Source organism: Dreissena polymorpha, chromosome 5 (genome assembly GCF_020536995.1).
Source record: "Dreissena polymorpha isolate Duluth1 chromosome 5, UMN_Dpol_1.0, whole genome shotgun sequence".
Lineage (NCBI taxonomy): Eukaryota > Metazoa > Mollusca > Bivalvia > Myida > Dreissenidae > Dreissena > Dreissena polymorpha.
The window spans coordinates 53460327-53482353 of record NC_068359.1 but is presented as its reverse complement, the minus strand read 5'-3'; the positions used below and the strand labels follow the sequence as shown (position 1 = coordinate 53482353).

At 31.9% G+C, this 22027-nt stretch overlaps 1 protein-coding gene across 17 annotated transcripts in view; it reads left to right on the top strand.

Moving 5' to 3' along the window:
* LOC127882473 (uncharacterized) overlaps positions 1–22027 on the top strand; it is a 35477-nt gene that overhangs the window by 3843 nt on the left and 9607 nt on the right. For 2 of the 17 annotated variants that reach the window (XM_052431138.1, XM_052431143.1), the window contains exons 1-3: positions 3235–3333; positions 13016–13130; positions 21712–21832. In XM_052431138.1, the coding sequence (XP_052287098.1) occupies positions 21751–21832 (82 nt within the window). In that variant the 5' untranslated portion in view covers positions 3235–3333; positions 13016–13130; positions 21712–21750. Of the gene's footprint in view, positions 1–3234; positions 3334–13015; positions 13131–13236; positions 14138–21414; positions 21837–22027 lie in introns of those variants that run through there. The other 15 variants (XM_052431132.1, XM_052431140.1, XM_052431139.1 and 12 more) reach the window with 14 other exon arrangements.

Sequence of the window (22027 nt, the reverse complement as noted above, 5' to 3'; positions counted from 1 at the left end):
TGTGTCATATGAACAAATTTGCATGAAAACTACATTTGGACTCAAATCGTACATCAAATTATTTCTGTCGTCAGTTGTCAAAAAACCTATATACTGTTTCTTCCTGTATTTGCGCGATGATTATCTGAGATATTAACTCTATGATTCTATATTCTCAAATCTTTTCTATAAAGAAGGAATGTAGTTGACAATTGTTAATAGTTTTATTTGATCGTTCTTCAAAAAGATGTAATTCTGTTACTCTTGTATCTTCAATGCAATTGAGTAATTAAATAGTAATTAAATTGAATGCGTTTTAATTCCCTTTTATTATTGTTTAATTTGAGTTACAATGCTATGACGTTAAATTTTATTTACACTTAAATGTATTATGAATATTGCTGGGCCAAGTGTGAGGTTGAGCGCTCTATAACCAGGTTTAAACCCCCAATGCTTTGCATTGACCGTTCCAAGGCGGTGACCCCAGCTTTATTCATATTTTGTGTTTATGTTGGTTTGTATTGTGCTGTATTGTGCTGTTTTGTACTGTTTGGGCAATCGGTCACTTGCCTTAAATAAAGGACCAACTAATTGTTTTTAATGAAAATTCAATACTGCTCCAGCAGCTGGAGTTTCACTTCTTTATATTGATTCCAATAATGTCGCTTTAATGGAATTACTATTTTTATATATTTGATTCTTAATTTTTAATCAACTAAACTTGTTTTATTAGAGCATTTTTCACTGTTGAACAAAATTGTGTCTTTGTGTCGTATGAACAAATCTGCATGAAAATTACATTTGGACTCAAATCGTACATCAAATCATTTCTGTCGTCAGTTGTCAAAACACCTATATACTGTTTGATTCCAATAATGTCGCTTTAATGGAATTACTATTTTTATATATTTGATTCTTAATATTTAATCAACTAAACTTGTTTTATTAGTAGTACATTTTGCAGTAGCCCCCCATCAATAGTTTTATTATTACTTTACAGTACCGCCCCTGGATTTTTTCACGTCATTGTGTCTTCGCCTGTCAATTACGTCATAACTCTTTTTCTGGTCCAGTTGTAAGCTACATGCATAGGTCATTGGGTTTATAACGTTCAATTTTATTTATATTTTCTCTCTGATAGGCGTTTCTTTTTTTATTTAATTATTATTAATTTAATTTTTAGCAGTCACATAAACAACCAAGCAATGTAATATGGAATTTTTACACCCATTATTGCTGCTTCTTCCTGTATTTGCGCGATGATTATCTGAAATATTAACTTAATGACGCTATATTTTTAAATCTTTTTCTATAAAGAAGGAATGTAGTTGACACTTGTTTGTAGTTTCATTTTATCGTTCGTCAAAAAGTTGTAACTCTGTTGCTCTGGTATCTTCAATACCATTAAGTAATTAAATTGTAATTAAATTGAATGCGTTTTAATTCCATTTTATTATTGTTTGATTTGAGATACAATGCTATGACGTTAAATTTTATTTACACTTAAATGTATTATGAATATTGTTGGGCCGAGTGTGAGGTTGAGCGCTCTATAACCGGTTTAAACCCCCAATGCTTTGCATTGACCGTTCCAAGGCGGTGACCCAAGCTTTATTCATATTTTGTGTTTATGTTGGTTTGTATTGTGCTGTATTGTGCTGTTTTGTATTGTTTGGGCAATCGGTCACTTGCCTTAAATAAAGGACCAACTAATTGTTTTTAATGGGAATTCAATACTGCTCCAGCAGCTGGAGTTTCACTTCTTTATATTGTAATGTCGTATGTTGATCCTCTATCAAGTTTGATAAAATCATTTCCATAGCACCACCATTGGCTGCACCATATGGGTCCCTTTTTGCCGTGTGTTTACCTGTGTGTTAACATCGTGATAGCGCCTTAATGTTTTCTGAGAACTCAAAGGAGATTTTGTATTTACCATGTTACATCGTATAATGAACCATCAGTAAGTGCGTTTAAATTATACCGCTGGAAAAATATTTGCTCCTCCATTTGGTTCGTTTTGGCTGATACATACAAAGTCAACACCATTTTTTATTTTTATTCTTTGAAACTGAAAGGCTCAGAAGATTTGTATTACGTATGTAACATCGTGTGGTGTTCCTTTACCAAATTCGTTTCAATATTGCCCCTGAGGTCGACATTGGCTCTGTATCCCTTATATGTGTCATAATGATCATTTTTAAAACCTTGATATATATGGTATTTATCATAATCCCGTGGTCATGTACAATCTTTCTTAAAGAGTTTCCCATGGATCAAAGCTGAACATGCAACAGAAGATCACATGGTAAATACTCTAACATTTGTTTCTCTGAAAACGCAAAGGCGAAGAGCTTTGGTCTTTGGTTTATAACAGCATAGAGTGGTCTTCTATTTAATTCATTTAAGTTTTTACTAAGCAGTTAAGCTTGCTGATAACTTAGTTCCCTTATTGTACATACATATTATAATCTCCCACTCCTGTTTTAAATTCTATTTCATGTACATGTATCAAGGTCATCATAATCCTCTTGTTTATCAAGCATAACACCTAACCACGAATAAATTAGTCATTTTTCCTGACACGGCAAACGTGCGTCCTTCTAAACAATCCCGAAGTGACATTTGGGCCCAATCACCATAATACGTTATGTTAACATCAGTTCTAATGATATCTAGGCTGGTTTCACATAAACACTAATCAGAACAGTTCCGTTTGATGATCTCGTTTAGGTTATTGAGCCACACTTAGTGCAATAAAACACATGATGATGTTTACTCTAGCATTCAGTAAATACATAATCCTGACTAAAATTGGTTACTTACTAAAGCGATAGAAGGTTAATTTCTTTTTTGTATAATAACACCTGCAGAAACCATTTTGAAGTATCACATAATAAACTTGTCATATCAAAGCAACACCTCTTTTCACATACATAGTGTTCCAGTCTAATTAAAGAGTTTTGTTCTAAGTAAGATTACTATTGACATTGTACGCCCAATTAATGCGAGTTACCATATATCTATCCATACAGTTATTTCATTCAGTAACTCGATTCAATATCGTTTCATACACCAAATAAAAATGATTATGAGAAAGAAATAAAGTTTAATATGGATTTAACACGTAAAATACTGTAAACGTTTGGTGTTGTGTGTTTAAGAAATTCACAAGACAATTTACGGTAGTGATCCGATCTGTGTACGCTTAACATCGGTTGTTTCCGAGCAGTTACGATTGATAAACATCTTACGAAAACGAATCGGCAATCTATGCACTGAAACACTTTAAACTGTGTGTGTTACTTCGTGGTCAAATAGGTTGTACATAACTTCGTTGTGTGTAATTCAAAGGTAAGAATGAGTGAATATCTTGTACTTGTTGTTTTTTGTTTCTTAATTTGTATTAAAACCATCTCTAAACTTTGCAATAGTGAGATTAACACATCAAGTGGAATATGCTGTCATAAGTATTCAGGAAGTGATATTGATACGTTGAATCATCATAATACCAGGTATTGCATGCAAAATTCAACAATGGACATTTTTCCAAACATCCATTTTTAATTGAAGTTTATGAAAAACTAAACCACACTTGTGTTATACAGCATTTCCCACTTAGTATGCATGGTGAAATTCTTTGTCAAACACGGTAAGCTCCTTTATATATAACACATCTAAAACATGTCTGACATTTAGTCGTGTACTTTACTATGGAAGAGGCACTTTTAAAAGGAAGTCAAAATCTGGCCATAAAGGATCTACTATTATTCAAGTGTATTGCTTGTACTAATGCATGCATAGTTGTTAGTTGTTTGCAAATACATGTATAATGCGAAAATAATTCACGAAGATTATGAATAATATAATACTTTACGGATAAAATAAAACTACGGTTTTATCAATAAACGTATTGTTGTTACATAAAGCTGTTTGGATAACAAAAGAAAGTAAACTTGTATGTTTAGCATTAACCTTTCATTAAATATTTTGCTTACTTTACAAAAAGGCCTAACTGGGGTCAAGTAGAAAATGTTTATTTAATTTAATAAAGGTGCAAATGTTTTCACTTTATGACAGATAAAACACAACGTAAATTCAAAACCATAATCCGTATTTCACATCAAACAATACGTTCAATACGTTCGTATTTATTTTAATTTAAATCCCGTTAAAATGATATTCACTAAAATGTATTCATCAGGACTGTAACAATGTTTTTTTGTCGTGTAGACATAAAACACAAGAGAAACCACATCATTTTCATTTTATTGTAATATTGAACTTTTACATATTTGTGTTACACAAACGGCATTATATTATTTTGAATAGGACATTTAATGTCATAAATGTAACTTAAAATCATGTTACCATACGTAGATGGATATTCGTTTTGCAAAGTTTTACTTGTAATTATCCTCAGTTTGGAATGTAAGTTTTGTACATTTTCTGCTCTGTTCGGTTCATGTGAGGAACATAAACAGAAAGTCCATTGCTTTTTAATTTGAAGTGTGCACATGACTGATACTAGAGCAAATCAAAAACAAATACAGGGCTTATATAGTGTTGGAATAAAAAAAAACATCCTGAAGCACCCTTGTTTGTAAACAAAATAGACACAATGATAATGCATGACATATTTGCGGTGATCCATACTATCGGACGAGCTTTTGTTTTTTTAAAGGTTAACCTATTGGCACACAAATAAATCTTTAATACACAAGAACACACTCCCTTAATTAAAACCTTATGCTGGTTAAGCTATCGTTTACAATTAAGGTTTGTGTATTTCTATTGTTGAAGTAAGATTACCAACATTCGTAAGTGTTAAATGCATTTTCATTCAAGATTGATCGCATTCATCGCAGTATAAAATGGAAAGTCTTGTTAGAGTTGATTGCATTGTTTGGTTTTTATAACGGGATCTAAATTGCATGCCTTTCATAATACATTTATACATTATGTAGTTGGTTGTTATTAGCCAAAAACCAATTCTCTAAGGAAATTAAGAAAAGTGAACTACACTATTTGTATGTTACTATACTCATTGAAAATGATGCTACTGATAGTTAAAAGACTTGTTATCAAGTAGAATCTACTGTGTATTCAAACAAAAGGCCAAATCAGAACACGGCAGTAAATATGACTGTACTGTTGTTCAATATTTAATTTAAAATCTAGCATTTAATACAGGCATTTTTTCATAAAGTCATAATGTAAATAAACGTGAGTTAATTTTACTAACGTGATACCCATCATGTTAAGATACAAGCATATCATTTAGAAATATTTAACCTTGAGACAGAAGTATGTTATTTTTGGCGTAACATTACACACTGTAATCTCACCGCATGATCATTTGAGGTTATCGAGTTATATTCACTGCATGTGCATTGTGTACACACCGGTCTTATTGACAATAACGTAGTGACGTCACCATCTATGTGTAGAATGAGTGCATGTGTTAAACCACTCTTGATTAGCAGACGATTTATTTCATAATGAAATTTCGTAGATAGTCGATGTATCACGATTGTAAACGAATGTACCAATGAATAGAGTTAAATTCTCAATAATAAACTTATTGAAATATATTGACCGGTAAACAAGGGCAATATACAAAGTATGGCTGGTAAATATTAATACAATTCATACATCTTTATACCATTTGCTTAGTTTTCGGGCTGTTAGTTATATTTTTGCATAAACTCTATCTGTAATGCCCTTTGGCGGGGTTCAGAAACTTGGCAAATGGGGGGGGGGCTTGAACGTGAAAAATCGTGTATTAACAAGGCGATTCACGTGCCGTTCAAGCACTGTTATGTGTTTTTCATATCCATAACATGGTCCACGCGCAATTACTTCCATTCTCCAGCCGTCGACGACTAACCAAGCATAAAAGGGGAACTGAATAAGCACCAGTTTCCTCATACATGCAGGGATAATGCCAAATGGCAATGAATATTTAAATCCACTTTTCAAATTATACCATCTGCACTCTCTTGACAACAGCTTTATTTTATTGGCAACGTCAATGAAGTCAAGGTTATTTACTCAACTATTTCAAAAGACTATGGTTTAAATGTAAATGTTGATGTACCGTTCCTGCTGTAAATTCCAAAATAATTCCACATTTCTTACTATGCGCGGCTGTTTTGCATTTATCCACTGTTTAAACACATTTTAAATCGGAAACTGCCTATCCGAACGTAAGCATCGTCATTTCTGATGATAACCGAGTGACGCATATGTAAAACACAACCTTGAACTGAATGACGTCATTTGAAATAATCGAATTATTTTGTCGATGTCGAATGAACAAGACGTATTGTTTTCAATGTTGTTTCAATTTATTTTGGTATGTGTGATTTGTTTATGCAATAATAGCAAAAAATACACATTTTCTCAGACATGATCATCTGCGGGCGCTCTCAAAATCCGTTTCTGCCCTCGTGCTGCGCATTCGGGCAGAAACGGATTTTTCGAGCGCCCGCAGCGCACACGGGCAGGAACGGATTTTTCGAGCGCCCGCAGATGATCATGCCCTCGAAAACGTGTATTATCCCTATATTGAGAAAAGTAACCAAGTGTGTTATATGTTAAAAAGGGATTTTTTCACAGATTTTGGCACGTATTAAAGTTTGTTTTTAAATGCGTTTTATTGATAAATGTAAACATTGGATCTAAAAAGCTCCATTAAAAAATAAAAATAAAATAAAGAAAGCAAAAAAGTAACTCTCAACTGGGCTCGAACCACTGACCCCTGGAGAAAAGTCTAACGCAAAGACCACTCGGCCATCCGTGCTCATAAAATGAGTGATATATTTAATACTTTGTATAAGCAATTCTCGTAGTATCACAAAATATAACGACATCAACAGAACTCTCCAAATTTTTCAATCGTTTCGCGTTGCAATGCTTTATAATTTTCAGGCTTTTAAATCGTCAAAAATGCATATAGTGGATATTTTAGAGCATGGCCATTGTTTACCATTACTTTTTCCTCACAAATATCAATACAACAACGAAAATGTGCAAATCTGAAATATATTTTTATTTTATTTTATCAATACCAAACGTGAAAAGGCCCCTTTAAGATTTATCGTTGATCGTTTTTGCAATGTGCATTTTTGGTTAGGTGTCTATTTTAGTGTAATATTTCACGAAATAAAAATACATGTTGGAAAGACATATACAGTCGAATATGAATGTCCAATAACGTGTATTTAATCACCGCATACCATCCATATAAAACTCCGTAACATTGTTTGCACGCTATTAAGTCTTTTTGTGACCACAATAATGTGTAATCTATAGTCGATTTGAACGTCAATAGATTGTTGCGAAAGCGATTGTAGTAGCCATAGGCGCTCGATGGCAATGTGTTTTTTTTTTATAGTTTTTTTAATAATTTGTTTAGCTGCCCGTTGTTTATTAAAATGCATACCACACTTAATCAATAAAAACCTTCCGACAAAACGTCTTCTTAAAAAAAGATAGTTCGACTATGTACATAGATATGTAGGGGCTAAAAGAGAGTGTGACACTTTGTGACAATGGGATGGGGATCAGTCATTTTGTGACGTCACACATTTAATTATTTTTTATTTTAAAATAGTTTATGATCTAAAAAAAATATTAGAAACTAATAGTTTTAAAAATAATTTTCAACGTATGTGTGAAACATTCGCATTAGTTTTATGTCAAACTAGCATAAATGCGTGCCAAGTTTCACGAATCAACTTCCCATCTTGTGTAAAAGATTGCATGATCGGAAGTTAATCTAAAACTTGACCTCACCCTGTTGTAGTTGAAAAAGCATCAGATAAAAGATGTGTTATATATTATTGTCATCTGTTATATTTTTCCTTTCAAATTCAATGAGTTACTGCTTCATTGAATAACTGTGGCAACTGTTAAGAAGAAACAATTCTACTATTAGTCATGTTAAGTATGTGATAGTTCTTTTAAGTGGAAATGCATTTTAATTAGGTGTTTATTAAAAATGTTGGAAAGTGTGAAGTAATTAAGGCGGGGGGGGGGTTGAGCTTTTTGACAGTTTGTTACAGGGGGGTGGGGGGTAGGGGTTTAAAAATTGTCAAAATAGCTGCTGTACTTCATTGACGACACCTGATCTGCAACACTATCAAGAGAATGTATTACTGTTTTAAATGTAGGCACTTATCATATCATTAAATATTTATTAAAACATAAAACGCAGTTACTATGTAACTCCACTCCAAGAGATTTGTGTTGATTACATAGGACATCTTTAAGATAACGATTTATAAAACACTATGGTGTATTGACACTCTGAACACCGGTTCATTTGTTGTGTTTACATTTTTGTTTACATCGTGAAAGTGCTAAAATGTTTTTTGAGAAAACAAATGAGATACAGTATTTACCATGTTACATGGTATGGTGAACCATCAGTGCGTTTATGTTATGACCCTGGATAACAATTTGCTCCTCCCTTTGTTAGTTTTTTTCTGATACATAATAAGTAAACACTGTTTTTTTATTTTTCTTCTTTGAAACTGCAAGGCTCAGATGTTGGTATAACGCATGTAACATCATATTATTATTATTATTATTATAAGATATAAAAGTATTATATAAAAGAATGAAATCTTATCAGTCTTTGCATCGGTTAATAACAGCCTATAGTTAGATTGCATGTACATTTATTTGGTTGAATATATTTTAATTATTAAAGGGGCCTTTTCACAGATTTTGGCATGTCTAAAAGTTTGCCATTAAATGCTTTATATTGATAAATGTTAATATTCGATATAAAAAGCTCCAGTAAAAAATAAAGAATAAAATTAAAAAAAGAAAAAAAGGTAACCCTCAGGGCTCGAACCACTGACCCCTGGAGTCCTGGAGTAAAAAGTCTCCCACTTAGACCACTCGGCCATCCTTCAGGATACAATGACAGGTGTATTTAATACTTCATATAACCAATCCTCGTTGTTTCACAAATTATAACGACAATTACAGAACTCTCCAAATTATTAATTCGTTTCGCGTTGCAACGTTTTATAATTTTCAGGTTTTAAAATCGTCAAAAGATGCATATAATGGCTATTTTAGAGCATGGTAAATGTTCAGTTTTACTGTTCCCTCACACATATCATAATTAAAACGAAAATTTGCGAATCTGAAACAACTTTTTTCAATTTTGTCAATTTTCCGAACCGTGAAAAGGCCCCTTTAAAACGGAAAATAAACTTAATACCAATTGCAGTAATTATGGAAGTAGAGATAGTTGAGAATGTTTAACCCTTCATTGACAATTACAACTTATGTTTTCTTTGATCTCGGCCTTAATCTGGTGTTTTGAGAATTTCTAGTTGCTGTAGTCTTGTGAATAAAGTATATTATACCAAAAATTATAGAAATGTAAAACCATAGGCAAACACTCAATATATTCATCAAAGATCAACATACATGTCTTTATTTACTTTGTTACAATAAAATGTTTAATATGGTTTGCCACTTAACAACAGCTTATTGTACTGTAAACATGTAAATACTATAATGAATTTCATAAATACTTTTCACTTGCAATTAATTTTACATATGATGTTGGTTTACTCAAATGAGAAATGGCAACATTGTCCATAAATGTACATACGCAGTGTGTTATGGCTTGATTAGCATTTTAATTAAAATAGATTATGTTTGTTATATTTTAAATTTTAGTTGAATATATGAACTTTTCTATGGAGCATACTCTTATTATTTTTATTTAAAGTAATAAAAATATTACTGGTATATTTTGTTCTTTTCTTACATGTGTACAGATTCGGCATTGTTTTTTGTACTACTAGTCTTGTGAGACCTATATTAAGAAATACTGCTCAGTGCTGGAAAATCAAGAATCCGCTTAACCAACCAAAATAATTATACATTTAAAGAAAAAGTGTGTATTATAACTAAAGTAAATAATAACTATCAATGTGACAATTATTATTTACCTTAGTTACATGATTGTGTTACCAAGTCATTAACATAGATTGAAAGACTTTAATTACTAAAGTTTTTTTTCCAGGAGTCACAGTGTGATTACTTATGCCAATAGTTAGAAAATATTGATACAGGGAACCCCTTTTCTTTGAGTTTGATTCTGGCGTTCTTACATTCTGTCTAGATTTTTCATTAAACAATAGTGAACAGAGGCTGATCAACTTGTTATTAGAATCCCAAATGTCATAACAAAATTATTAGTTAATTAATAAATTAACCTAGTTTAACAATACTAATGTAGTCTATTCAGGGTCGGTGGAACTGTTGATAACATGCTTTGAGTTTGATTCTGGAGTTCTTACATTCTGTCTAGATTTTCCAATAAACAAAAGTGGACAGAGGCTGGTCAACTTTTTATTAGAAACCCAATGTCGTAACAAAGTGGATAGCAAATTTAAATGCCCCTTGTACATTTATTCTTAGACTTTTGAGAATCTTACATATTTATATTAAAAACAACTGTGTTCTTCAATAGTATTGCTTTTAAATTGCATGGGCTGCTTTCTTTAAAATTTTAAACATAGTTTACAAAATGTTGCATAAACATTTTTATTTAGGTAATTTCAAAATACCTTTAAGACTAATTTAGTCATTCGGTGCAACATTTATTTACTCAAAGATATAAATGAAAAACTAAAAGAAAAATAGCAACTTTTTTTTCTTAGTTTACTGATATTATTTTGCACTTGTTCATTTTTAGCTCATCTATTTTTTGAAAAAAAATTATGAGCTATTGTCATCACCTTGGCGTCGGCGTCGGCGTCGGCGTCGGCGTTGGCGTTGGCGTTGGCGTTGGCGTCGGCGTCCGGTTAAGTTTTGCGTTTAGGTCCACTTTTCTCAGAAAGTATCAATGCTATTGCATTCAAACTTGGTACACTTACTTACTATCATGAGGGGACTGGGCAGGCAAAGTTAGATAACTCTGGCGTGCATTTTGACAGAATTATGTGCCCTTTTTATACTTAAAAAATTGAAAATTTTGGTTAAGTTTTGCGTTTAGTTCCACTTTTCTCAGTAAGTATCAATGCTATTGCATTCAAACTTGGTACACTTACTTACTATCATGAGGGGACTGGGCAGGCAAAGTTAGATAACTCTGGCGTGCATTTTGACAGAATTATGTGCCCTTTTTATACTTAAAAAATTGAAAATTTTGGTTAAGTTTTGCGTTTAGTTCCACTTTTCTCAGTAAGTATCAATGCTATTGCATTCAAACTTGGTACACTTACTTACTATCATGAGGGGACTGGGCAGGCAAAGTTAGATAACTCTGGCATGCATTTTGACAGAATTATGAGCCCTTTTTATACTTAGAAAATTGACAATTTTGGTTAAGTTTTGTGTTTAGGTCCATTTTATTCCTTAAGCATCAAAGCTATTGCTTTCATACTTGCAACACTTACTAACTATCATAAGGGGACTGTGCAGGCAAAGTAATGTAATCTGACTGGCATTTTGACAGAATTATGTGCCCTTTTTATACTTAGAAAATTGAAAATTTGATTAAGTTTTGTGTTTAGGTCCACTTTATTCCTACAGTATCAAAGCTATTGCTTTCATACTTGCAAGATTTATGAACTATCATAAGGGGACGGTGCAGGCAAAGTTATGTAACTCTGACTGGCATTTGGACGGAATTATGGGCCCTTTATACTTAGAAAATTGAAAATTTGGTTAAGATTTATGTTTTGGTCCACTTTACCCCTAAAGTATCATAGATATTGCTTTCATACTTGGAACACTCACAAACTATCATAAGGGTACAGTAAAAGGACAAGTTGCATAACTCTGGTTGTCATTGTTACGGAATTATGGCCCTTTTTTGACTTAGTAACTTTTAATATATGGTTAAATTTTGTGTTTCGATCCACTCTAAGTATCAAGGCTATTGCTTTCAAACTTCAAATACTTACATGCTATCATGAGGTTACTGTACCTGGCAACTTGAATTTTACTTTGACCTTTGAATGACCTTGACTCTCAAGGTCAAATTATTAAATTTTGCTAAAATTGCCATAACTTCTTTATTTATGATTAGATTTGATTGATACTTTGATGAAACTACTCTTACCTGACATACCACAATAGACTTCACCCAAACCATCCCCCGTGCCCTCCTCCCCCCCTCCCCCCTCCCCCCCCCTATTTTTTTTTTTTTTTTTTTTTTTTTTTAAGATCATCTCACAAATGACCACCACACCCTCACACTATACCCCCACCCCACCCCCCCCACCCCACCCCCCCCCCAATTTTTTTTTTTGATTTTTTTTTTTTTTTTTTTTTTTTTAAGATCATCTCACAAATTATCACCACACCCTCACACTATACCCCCCCCCCATTTTTTTTTTAAAACGGTTATTTTTGAAATACCGTCCAACCATCGCACCCAAACCCCCCCCCCCCCCGATTTTTTTTTTTTTTTTTTTTTTTCGCTTTTTTGGAAGATAATGTAATTAATGTCCACAACCCCACACTATACACCCCTCTTCACTCCACTCCTCCCTCCTTTGTGATTGAAAATGAGAGTCCCTTCACCTTTAAAAAGAAAATAGATGAGCGGTCTGCACCCGCAAGGCGGTGCTCTTGTTTAATTCTCGGATCAGTGCACATATCGTATGTCAGTTAAACATAATAGTAAGAATGCATTTGCATCAAAAGAAAGTACATGTAATCAAGTGTGTGTTTTTTTTATTTGTGCTGCTACATTCTTTGACAAATTTTGCTCTTAGGAGTACTCAGTAATATGAAAATGGTAAGTCATTGTAGCTAAATGTACATGTACGCTATTTTTATATTAAATGTGATTAAACCTTATCTTCGTTGGGGTTGTATTATTGGATAAACCAACTTTTTGACACTCCACCAATATTAAGCTGATTTTTTAATGGGCAATATTTGGTTCCAAAGTATAAGTCCTGTAAAAATACAAGAAATTGTTTGCTTTTTTCATGAATAAGACTAAGAGATGTACAGCATTACAGTACCTTTACTAATTTACTTCCAGGTTAAACCAATCGGGTTGGACAGGGACATTAAATTTCAACATTTGTGTCGTCCAGCTGGGCCATAGGGTTGTTAAAGAAGCTAACAACAAAAATTTGCTCACGCTATTTTAAAATGTGAGTGTTTGATATTTTTGTTTTATGAAAATTTAATGAATACTTAAAAAAAAGAAATACACAAAGTCCTTTTAATGTACTGTATGGGTAATTGAAATACGTGATAAATGTTAGTTTTACAACATACGATGACCACGGACAGGCTTTTGACCAGACAATTAGAATACTATTTGAGATGGTTGGCATGGCAAGTCTTGGAAACTAACCATGGAAAGTCTATGTGCATCTGTGTTGACAAAAATGTATTAACAATGTTGGATAAATGCTTACTTCAAACTTGCTCCAAGAAACTTGACTTTGAAGATGATTGTTTTTATGTATACATCACTATAGCCATGAAACAAAAATATGTATTGTTATTTTTATAGAAATTCTGCTAACGAAAACTGGAACCATGGGGAAAAGTTAGTCCAACTTGTTGACGCTCTCAAATATTAAGCTACTTTTTATATTGGTAATATTTGGACCAAAGAATTTAGCCTATATAAAAAGTATCTCTAAATTCTTTGCGCGTCTTATAAATAAGGCTAGGGGAGACGTTTAAAAACAAAGTTATGCTACAAAACTTAGATATCCGAATTTTCCTTGTTCTCTACAATTCCCGAATTTTGGTATAAAATCGAGGCAATCTATAGCCTAACTGCACTGCATACTTTATGTATCGCTAGCCTAAGTATAATGATAATGATTTGCTCTTTGTTTTCCTTCAATTGACAACTGTCGTTATACTAGAGGCTGGTTTATGCAATAAAAAGCCGGTTGGGTCCAGAGTGTCAGGATCAGCAGACGATTTATTGAATAAAATCTATCTTACGGAGGAGTCCGGAGATAGCTGATGTATCACGATTGTAACGATTGATTGACATCGACACCAAACCACCGACCTCGTTATCTTACCAATACAAATCGGCAGTCTTTGCACTGAAAAACTTTAAACATTCAGTTACAATGTGTGTTACTTCCTGTTGAAAGAGGTTGTGTGTAATTTCGTTCTGGTTAATTCAAAGGTAAGAATGAATGAATGTATATTTCGTGCTTGTTTTTTGTTTCTAAATCTGTATTTAACCAGCTCTTTTGCAATAGTGGCTTAGTGCGATTAACATCAAGTGCGATAGGTTGTCATAAGTGTTCAGGAAGTGATATTGACATATCAGTTGAATCATCAAAATACACGAGAATTGAATGAAAATCTTTTCAACAATTGACATTTTTTTCCAAACATCAATTTTAGATTGAAGTTTATGAACAATTAATCCACACTTGCGTTATTCAACAAGTAACGATAAACACGTACAATTCGAAAGCAACATCATGACATTTGTGAAATGTAAATATTAATATAAAAATTACGTATGAAAAAAATACTCATCCGTTGATCAACAACAAATCGTTCAGTGACATCTTGAACAAACGTGTCTTGTTTTTGTTGTCTTGATATTGAACACAGTGTGAACATTATATTCCAAATAATAATTTAATAAATATATATATTAGTAAGATTGTATGAATACAATATATATTTCCCAGTTAGTATGCATGGTGAAATTGTGTGTCAAGCGTGTGTTTTGTATGGTAAGCTCCTATATTTATAATAAATCGAAAACAAAGTCTTACATTCAGTTGTGTACTTATGCATGCATAGTCGCCAGTTGTAACAGATACATGTTTTATAAGAAAATAATTCACGAAGCGTATTAATTATACAATACTTTACGGTAAAAATAAAACTGTCGGTTTTGTCAATAATTGTACTTTGTTGATAAAGCTGTTGGGTAAAACAAAAGAAACTTAACTTGTATGTTTATCATTAACCTTTCATTAAATATTTTGCTTAATTTTTAAAAGGGCCTTACTCAGGTCAAGCGAAAAATGTTTATCGAATCTGATAAAGGTGAAGTGTTTGACTTTATGACAGATAAAACTCAACTTACATGAATGAACATAGTTATCGCCAATCTTTTCTTTCACACCAATTAAAGCGACGTTCGTATAATTATAATTTAAACCCCGTGTAAATGCTATTCACTGAACTTTATTCATCAGGACTGTAACAGTGGGTTTGTCTTAATGAAGACATAAAACACAAGAGAGACCACTTAATTTTGATTGGATTTTATATTGCACGTTTACATATTTGTGTTACATAAACGGCGCTAAATTATTTTGAATAGGACATCCAATGTCATAAATGTAACTTCAAAATCATGATACAATTAGTAGATGGATATTAGTTTTGCAAAGTTTCACTTGCAATTCTCCTGAGTTTTGAATGTTAGTTTTGTACATTAACTGCTATGTTCTGTTCACGGTGAGGAAAAGAAACAAAAGGTAAATTGCTTCATTATTTGAAGTGTGCACATGGCTGTTACTACAGTAAATCACAAACAAATACAGGGCTTAGATAGTGTTGGAATTAGAAAAAAAACATCCTGAATTACCCTTGTTTGTAAACAAATATGACCCAATATAGTGAATGACATATTTGCGGTGATCCATATTATCGGACGAGCTCCGCTAGTTTAGAGCTGACTTAACATTTATTTTGCAAGGTTAACGTAATGACACACACATAAATCTTCAATACACTAGAAAACACTCTCTTAATTTAAACCTTATGCTGGTTAAGCTATCGTTTACAATTAAGTTACGTGTGTTTGTATAGTTGAGGTCAGATTACCAACATTCGTAAGTGTTAAATGCATTTTCATTCAAGATTGTTCGCATTCATCGCGTAAGGTAAGGGTTGATTGCATTGATTTTTATAACAGGATCAAAATTGCATGCCTTTCATAATACATTTATACATTCTGTAGTTTGTTTTTATTAGCCAAAAATTAATTCTCTAAGGAAATTACGAAAAGTGAACTACACTATTTTTATGTTACTATACTCATTGAAAATGATGCTACTGATAGTTAAAAGACGTGTTATGAAGTACTATATCTTTAAACAAAAGGCCAAACCAGAACACGGTAATAAACATGATTGTACTGTTGTTCAATATTTAGTTTAAAATTAAGCATTTAATTCGGGTTCAGAAAATATATTGTTAAAATAAAACGTTTCTGCATTTTTTCATAAAGTAAAAATGCAAATAAACGTGTGTTAATTTGACATACGTGATACACATCATATGGGGTTATCTTTCCGCGATCAAGCCATCATTTTTGCTAGTTGGTTGTAGATAGGTCACACCAATCCCTTATTGCGTTTTGGTTTACGACTCTGTTGGAATTACCTTATAATCTGTTTATTAAAATTGAGAAGATTTATTAGATCAATACTTTTAACATTATACTTTATATTGTTGTAACTTTGTTAGCAAATTAAACCTTTCTTATGCATTTTATAGAATAGTTCTTTATATTATAATACAATTTATAGGTCCTCAAATTCTTTAAATAAGGACTTTCAATGCCGTGTGCTATAAGCTATTGCTGCTGGAGCTATGCCTTTAATAGCTACATCACATTTTATGAAACTGGAATTTTGATTGCTGTCCGAAATAATACATTTTAAGATGAAACTCTGGTTTCTCATTTTTATATTTGATTTTGTTCTGGGCGTTTTCTATTGAGACACAATAGGCCAGCAGCATTGTTAAGTAACAATTAATTAATTGTATCTAACATTTAACATTAATAGGAATGTTTTTATAAAAACGGTTTATTTTGCATAAATAGTAGACTTTTATACAAAGATCCCCTTAAAAAAAATACATTATGGTTTATCTAGGCTTTTAAGTGTCACTAATGTACACATTAATTCCATAAACTATGGCTGATTTGAGAAAACTGTAATAAAAACTATTTACACGTATTTTGTATAAACTATTCAAATTTTTGTCATTAAGGGGCATGATATGTTAAGATACAAGCATATCATTTAGAAATATTTAACCTTGAGACATAATTATGTTATTTTTGCCGTAACATAACACAATGTAACCTTATCGCATGATCATTTGAGGTTATCGAGTTATTTTTACTGCATGTGTTAAACCACAATGGAGTAGCAGACGATTTATTTCATAAGGAGATTTCGTAGAAAGTCAATGTATCACGATTGGTGATAAACGAACGTACCAAATAATAATAGAGTTAAATTCTGAATAATAAACTTATTGAAATATATTTACCGGTAAACAAGGGCAATATACAAAAGTATGGCTAATACAACTCATACATCTTTATACCATTTGCCTATATTTCGGGCTGTTAGTTATATTGCGAAAAGTAACCAGTCTGTGTTATTTGTTGTAAAATCATGTTATATTGTATCTACATATAATCTTGATAAGCTTATGATAATGTGAGTGTCCGACTATGATTACTCGTGTAATTATAACATGAAAAATAGCATTAATTATATTATTAACATATTATGTGACTAAATATTTAACAAATAGCAAACGCTACCAATATAAAGTATCTAATATAAAAAAATAGCGACTTTGTATTTCATTACTTATAAAAAACAGGAGAAACGGTGATGTCATTAAGTTTAAGCTTAAATCTTGTGATTTATATTACCTTATATGCTTTGTATCGTTAACGTACGATTTGTAATGTTAATGAAGACGGACATATTATGGTTGTTTTCAATTGAACTTACTCGTACGTTTCACTTTAATGATTGATGTTTTAATATGAGTTGTGGCACTGTGTATATTTCTGGAATCAGCTCATAGTGCACTATTGTCTTGGCTGTTTCTCAACATATACAGTTTATTTTCAAAATGCAAATTCCTAGAATAAACAAAAAAAAGGTACTGAGTAGCATCCGTGAGTTTTAGTGTTATTCGTATTGAACTTGTGAACTTACTGTTTGGTAGCTTTTTCATAATGATATTATTCGTTGAAGCATGATTTTACCACATATGGTCTGTGTACATGTACTTCAATGTATACTGATTGTCGTCGATGGTAGTTTTATAAATATTGACAGTTAGATAATATTCTGTCATTCTGTGGTTGTTGATTGCAAACGTGTAAGTGTATTTGATTGCTAATAGCACTGGGCTATAGAGACATGTTTCTGGAACTTACTTTGTTACCAGACTATGTAACCATATTGAGTAGGAATACTTCCAATAAATAAGCAAGCGCAGATGCACAACTTTATAATTCTGGACGATTCCTTCAAGGTAGCCATTAAACATGAACAATTGTCGTACAATTACTAGTTCAATAAATCGTAAGAACAAGAGTACGATATAACACGAGATTTTACCTTGATTTCAAACCTTTCTTTCTAAGATTTATTTCATAAAAATATATTAAGCATGCAACAAACAGTGAACGTATTAATAATGGCATGTTATTCAGCACTATTGGAATAGGATAACACAAACAAGATCATTATTACGTCCATGACACATTTTATATAATACAGTGTAAATATAAATTGAAAATAGGGGGACCGTGAATCCTACTAGTGATTTTATTCTCTAAATTATGTAAATGCTTCTAAAGATAGTTAGACAATAAAAGGACATTGTAATAATGATAATTCCTGAATTTAATTTAAATATATAAGAATTTAGGAAACACTTTAAAACGAAAGAAAGACTTACTGTCATAACAGATTAAATAGTCAATAAAAATGAATAAAATCTATGGTTATATTTAAATAAACCCATAAAATGGTATAAAAAGAAAAGTCAAACTATGACCTTGTGTTTAACTATTGGTCCTTTACACACATTTTCTTCTCTTATATATGGAGATCATTTCCATTCATACACAATAATATAAGCAAATGTTCTTTTCCCAGATCAATAAATAACAGGAATACAATGTATATTGCTATCATTAATTAACAGGAATACAATGTATATTGCTATAATTAAATAACAGGAATACAATGTATATTGCTATCATTAAATAACAGGAATACAATGTATAGTACTATCATTAAATAACAGGAATACAATGTATAGTACTATCATTAAATAACAGGAATACAATGTATATTGCTATCATTAAATAACAGGAATACTATGTATATTGCTATCATTAAATAACAGGAATACAATGTGTATGACTATCATTAAATAACAGGAATACAATGTATATTGCTATAATTAAATAACAGGAATACAATGTGTATGACTATCATTAAATAACAGGAATACAATGTATATTGCTATAATTAAATAACAGGAATACAATGTGTATGACTATCATTAAATAACAGGAATACAATGTGTATGACTATCATTAAATAACAGGAATACAATGTATATTGCTATCATTAAATAACAGGAATACAATGTATATTGCTATCATTAAATAACAGGAATACAATGTATATTGCTATAATTAAATAACAGGAATACAATGTATATTGCTATAATTAAATAACAGGAATACAATGTGTATGACTATCATTAAATAACAGGAATACAATGTGTATGACTATCATTAAATAACAGGAATACAATGTATATTGCTATCATTAAATAACAGGAATACAATGTATATTGCTATCATTAAAGTACAGGAATACAATGTATATTGCTATCATTAAATAACAGGAATACAATGTGTATGACTATCATTAAATAACAGGAATACAATGTATATTGCTATCATTAAATAACAGGAATACAATGTATATTGCTATCATTAAATAACAGGAATACAATGTATATTGCTATCATTAATTAACAGGAATACAATGTATATTGCTATCATTAAATAACAGGAATACAATGTATATTGCTATCATTAAATAACAGGAATACAATGTATATTGCTATCATTAAATAACAGGAATACTATGTATATTGCTATCATTAAATAACAGGAATACAATGTATATTGCTATCATTAAATAACAGGAATACAATGTATATTGCTATCATTAAATAACAGGAATACAATGTATATTGCTTTCATTAAAGTACAGGAATACAATGTATATTGCTATCGAAAGAGAGAAACTTACACCATCAAGCAGGACCTGTTGGCCGTTTCATCAAAGATCGTTCGACAATCTTAATTTAAGACCAAATTTTGGAGACTGAAAATACAAAAGTTTTCATCAATATGCATTCAAAATTTAAACTATATGTGAAAAAACAATGAAATGAATAGATATACGGAAAAATAATAGTATCATTCCTTGGTGTTTAGTTAAAATGCTTCATTGAAATATGTATCGTATTCCAATTTTGTCGTACGATCGTTGAAGAAACGGACCCCTGCTTTAATCCTCAACCTAGTGTTCACCACATGAACAATTTGAATGTATTTATGTAAAAAGAAAACATATCAAATAGTACTTTGCTCAACTTGCTTGCAATCGGTTGGAAGTTCAACGCTAAAGAGGTTTTTTACCAATAAGTAAACTAGTTTGTAAGTTCAAAACAAAACTTATCAGTTTATTTGGTATGACATTAAACAAGTGGTTCAATCAAAAGCGCTGGACCCGGTAGAAATGGAACGTGAAAAATATCATAAGATTGACAAACGTGACCCCACCACTTACCTAATGTGTAAATACTAAAAAACAAATATAATTTTTATTGAACGTACTATTAACCAGAACAGAACAGCACACATCTTTATTATGTTTCACAGTACTATCAACCATACGAAATACACTATAATGTATATTTAGGCAGGTTATGTATTTAGCGGTTGTTATAATTAATGTTTGTGTATTTTACTATTTTTACGCCCCCCTTCAAAGAAGAGGGGGTATATTGTTTTGTCGGTCGGTCCGGCGGTCCGTCCGTCCGTCGCTCCGTCCACCAGATGGTTTCCGGATGATAACTCAAAAACGCTTAGACCTAGAATCATTAAACTTCATAGGTACATTTATCATGACTGGCAGATGACCCCTATTGATTTTCAGGTCACTAGGTCAAAGGTCAAGGTCACAAAGACTCGAAATAGTAAAATGGTTTCCGGATGATAACTCAAGAATGCTTAGGCATAGGATCATGAAACTTCATAGGTACATTGATCATGACTAGCAGATGACCCCTTTTAATTTTCAGGTCACTAGGTCAAAGGTCAAGGTTACAGTGACTCGAAATAGTAAAATGGTTTCCGGATGATAAGTCAAGAATGCTTACACCTAGGATCATGAAACTTCATAGGTACATTGATCATGACTGGCAGATGACCCCTATTGATTTTCAGGTCACTAGGTCAAAGGTCAAGGTCACAGTGACAAAAAACGTATTCACACAATGGCTGCCACTACAACTGACAGCCCATATGGGGGGGCATGCATGTTTTACAAACATCTCTTGTTATGATTTATGTTTAAGTTCCTGCAAAGAAACACGCGAGAAAACAATCATTAGACAAGACGACATTCGAGTGACAAAACGGATATGGAGCCTTTCCAAATTGTTTTTCTGATGGCGTTGTCCATACTATGCCATATTTTGGTTCAAAGCAAAATACGGTTAGAGGAAATAAGTGGAAGATGCGGACGATCTGGAACATATACACTTAACTGCCATGCACTCCAGATCTTTAAAAAACATATTGAACAATTAAAGTTGCTGATTTTGCGATGTTCGTCCTCAGGGGCTTGGATTCAACTTATAGCTTTGCTTCAGAATTCAACGCGTTGGTTGCAGGAGAATTTTCCATGTATAATGGAAATATTCATTCGTGAAATGGACAACAACTCGTGCGAACGTGATATCAGCCTTTCAGATGAAAGAAGAGTGCGTGGTGGTACGTAATAAGTATTTTTCTCATTAATGTATAAAGTATTATATCATATTCAATCATATACAAACGTCGGGTGATTTACTGCAATATAAAAACGTGTGTTTGCTTCTTTTTTATTTTCGAAGATAAAATGAGCAGGAGTTGAATACAATAACGATTTGAATACTTACAATAGACGTTGATTGTACACTATATGTT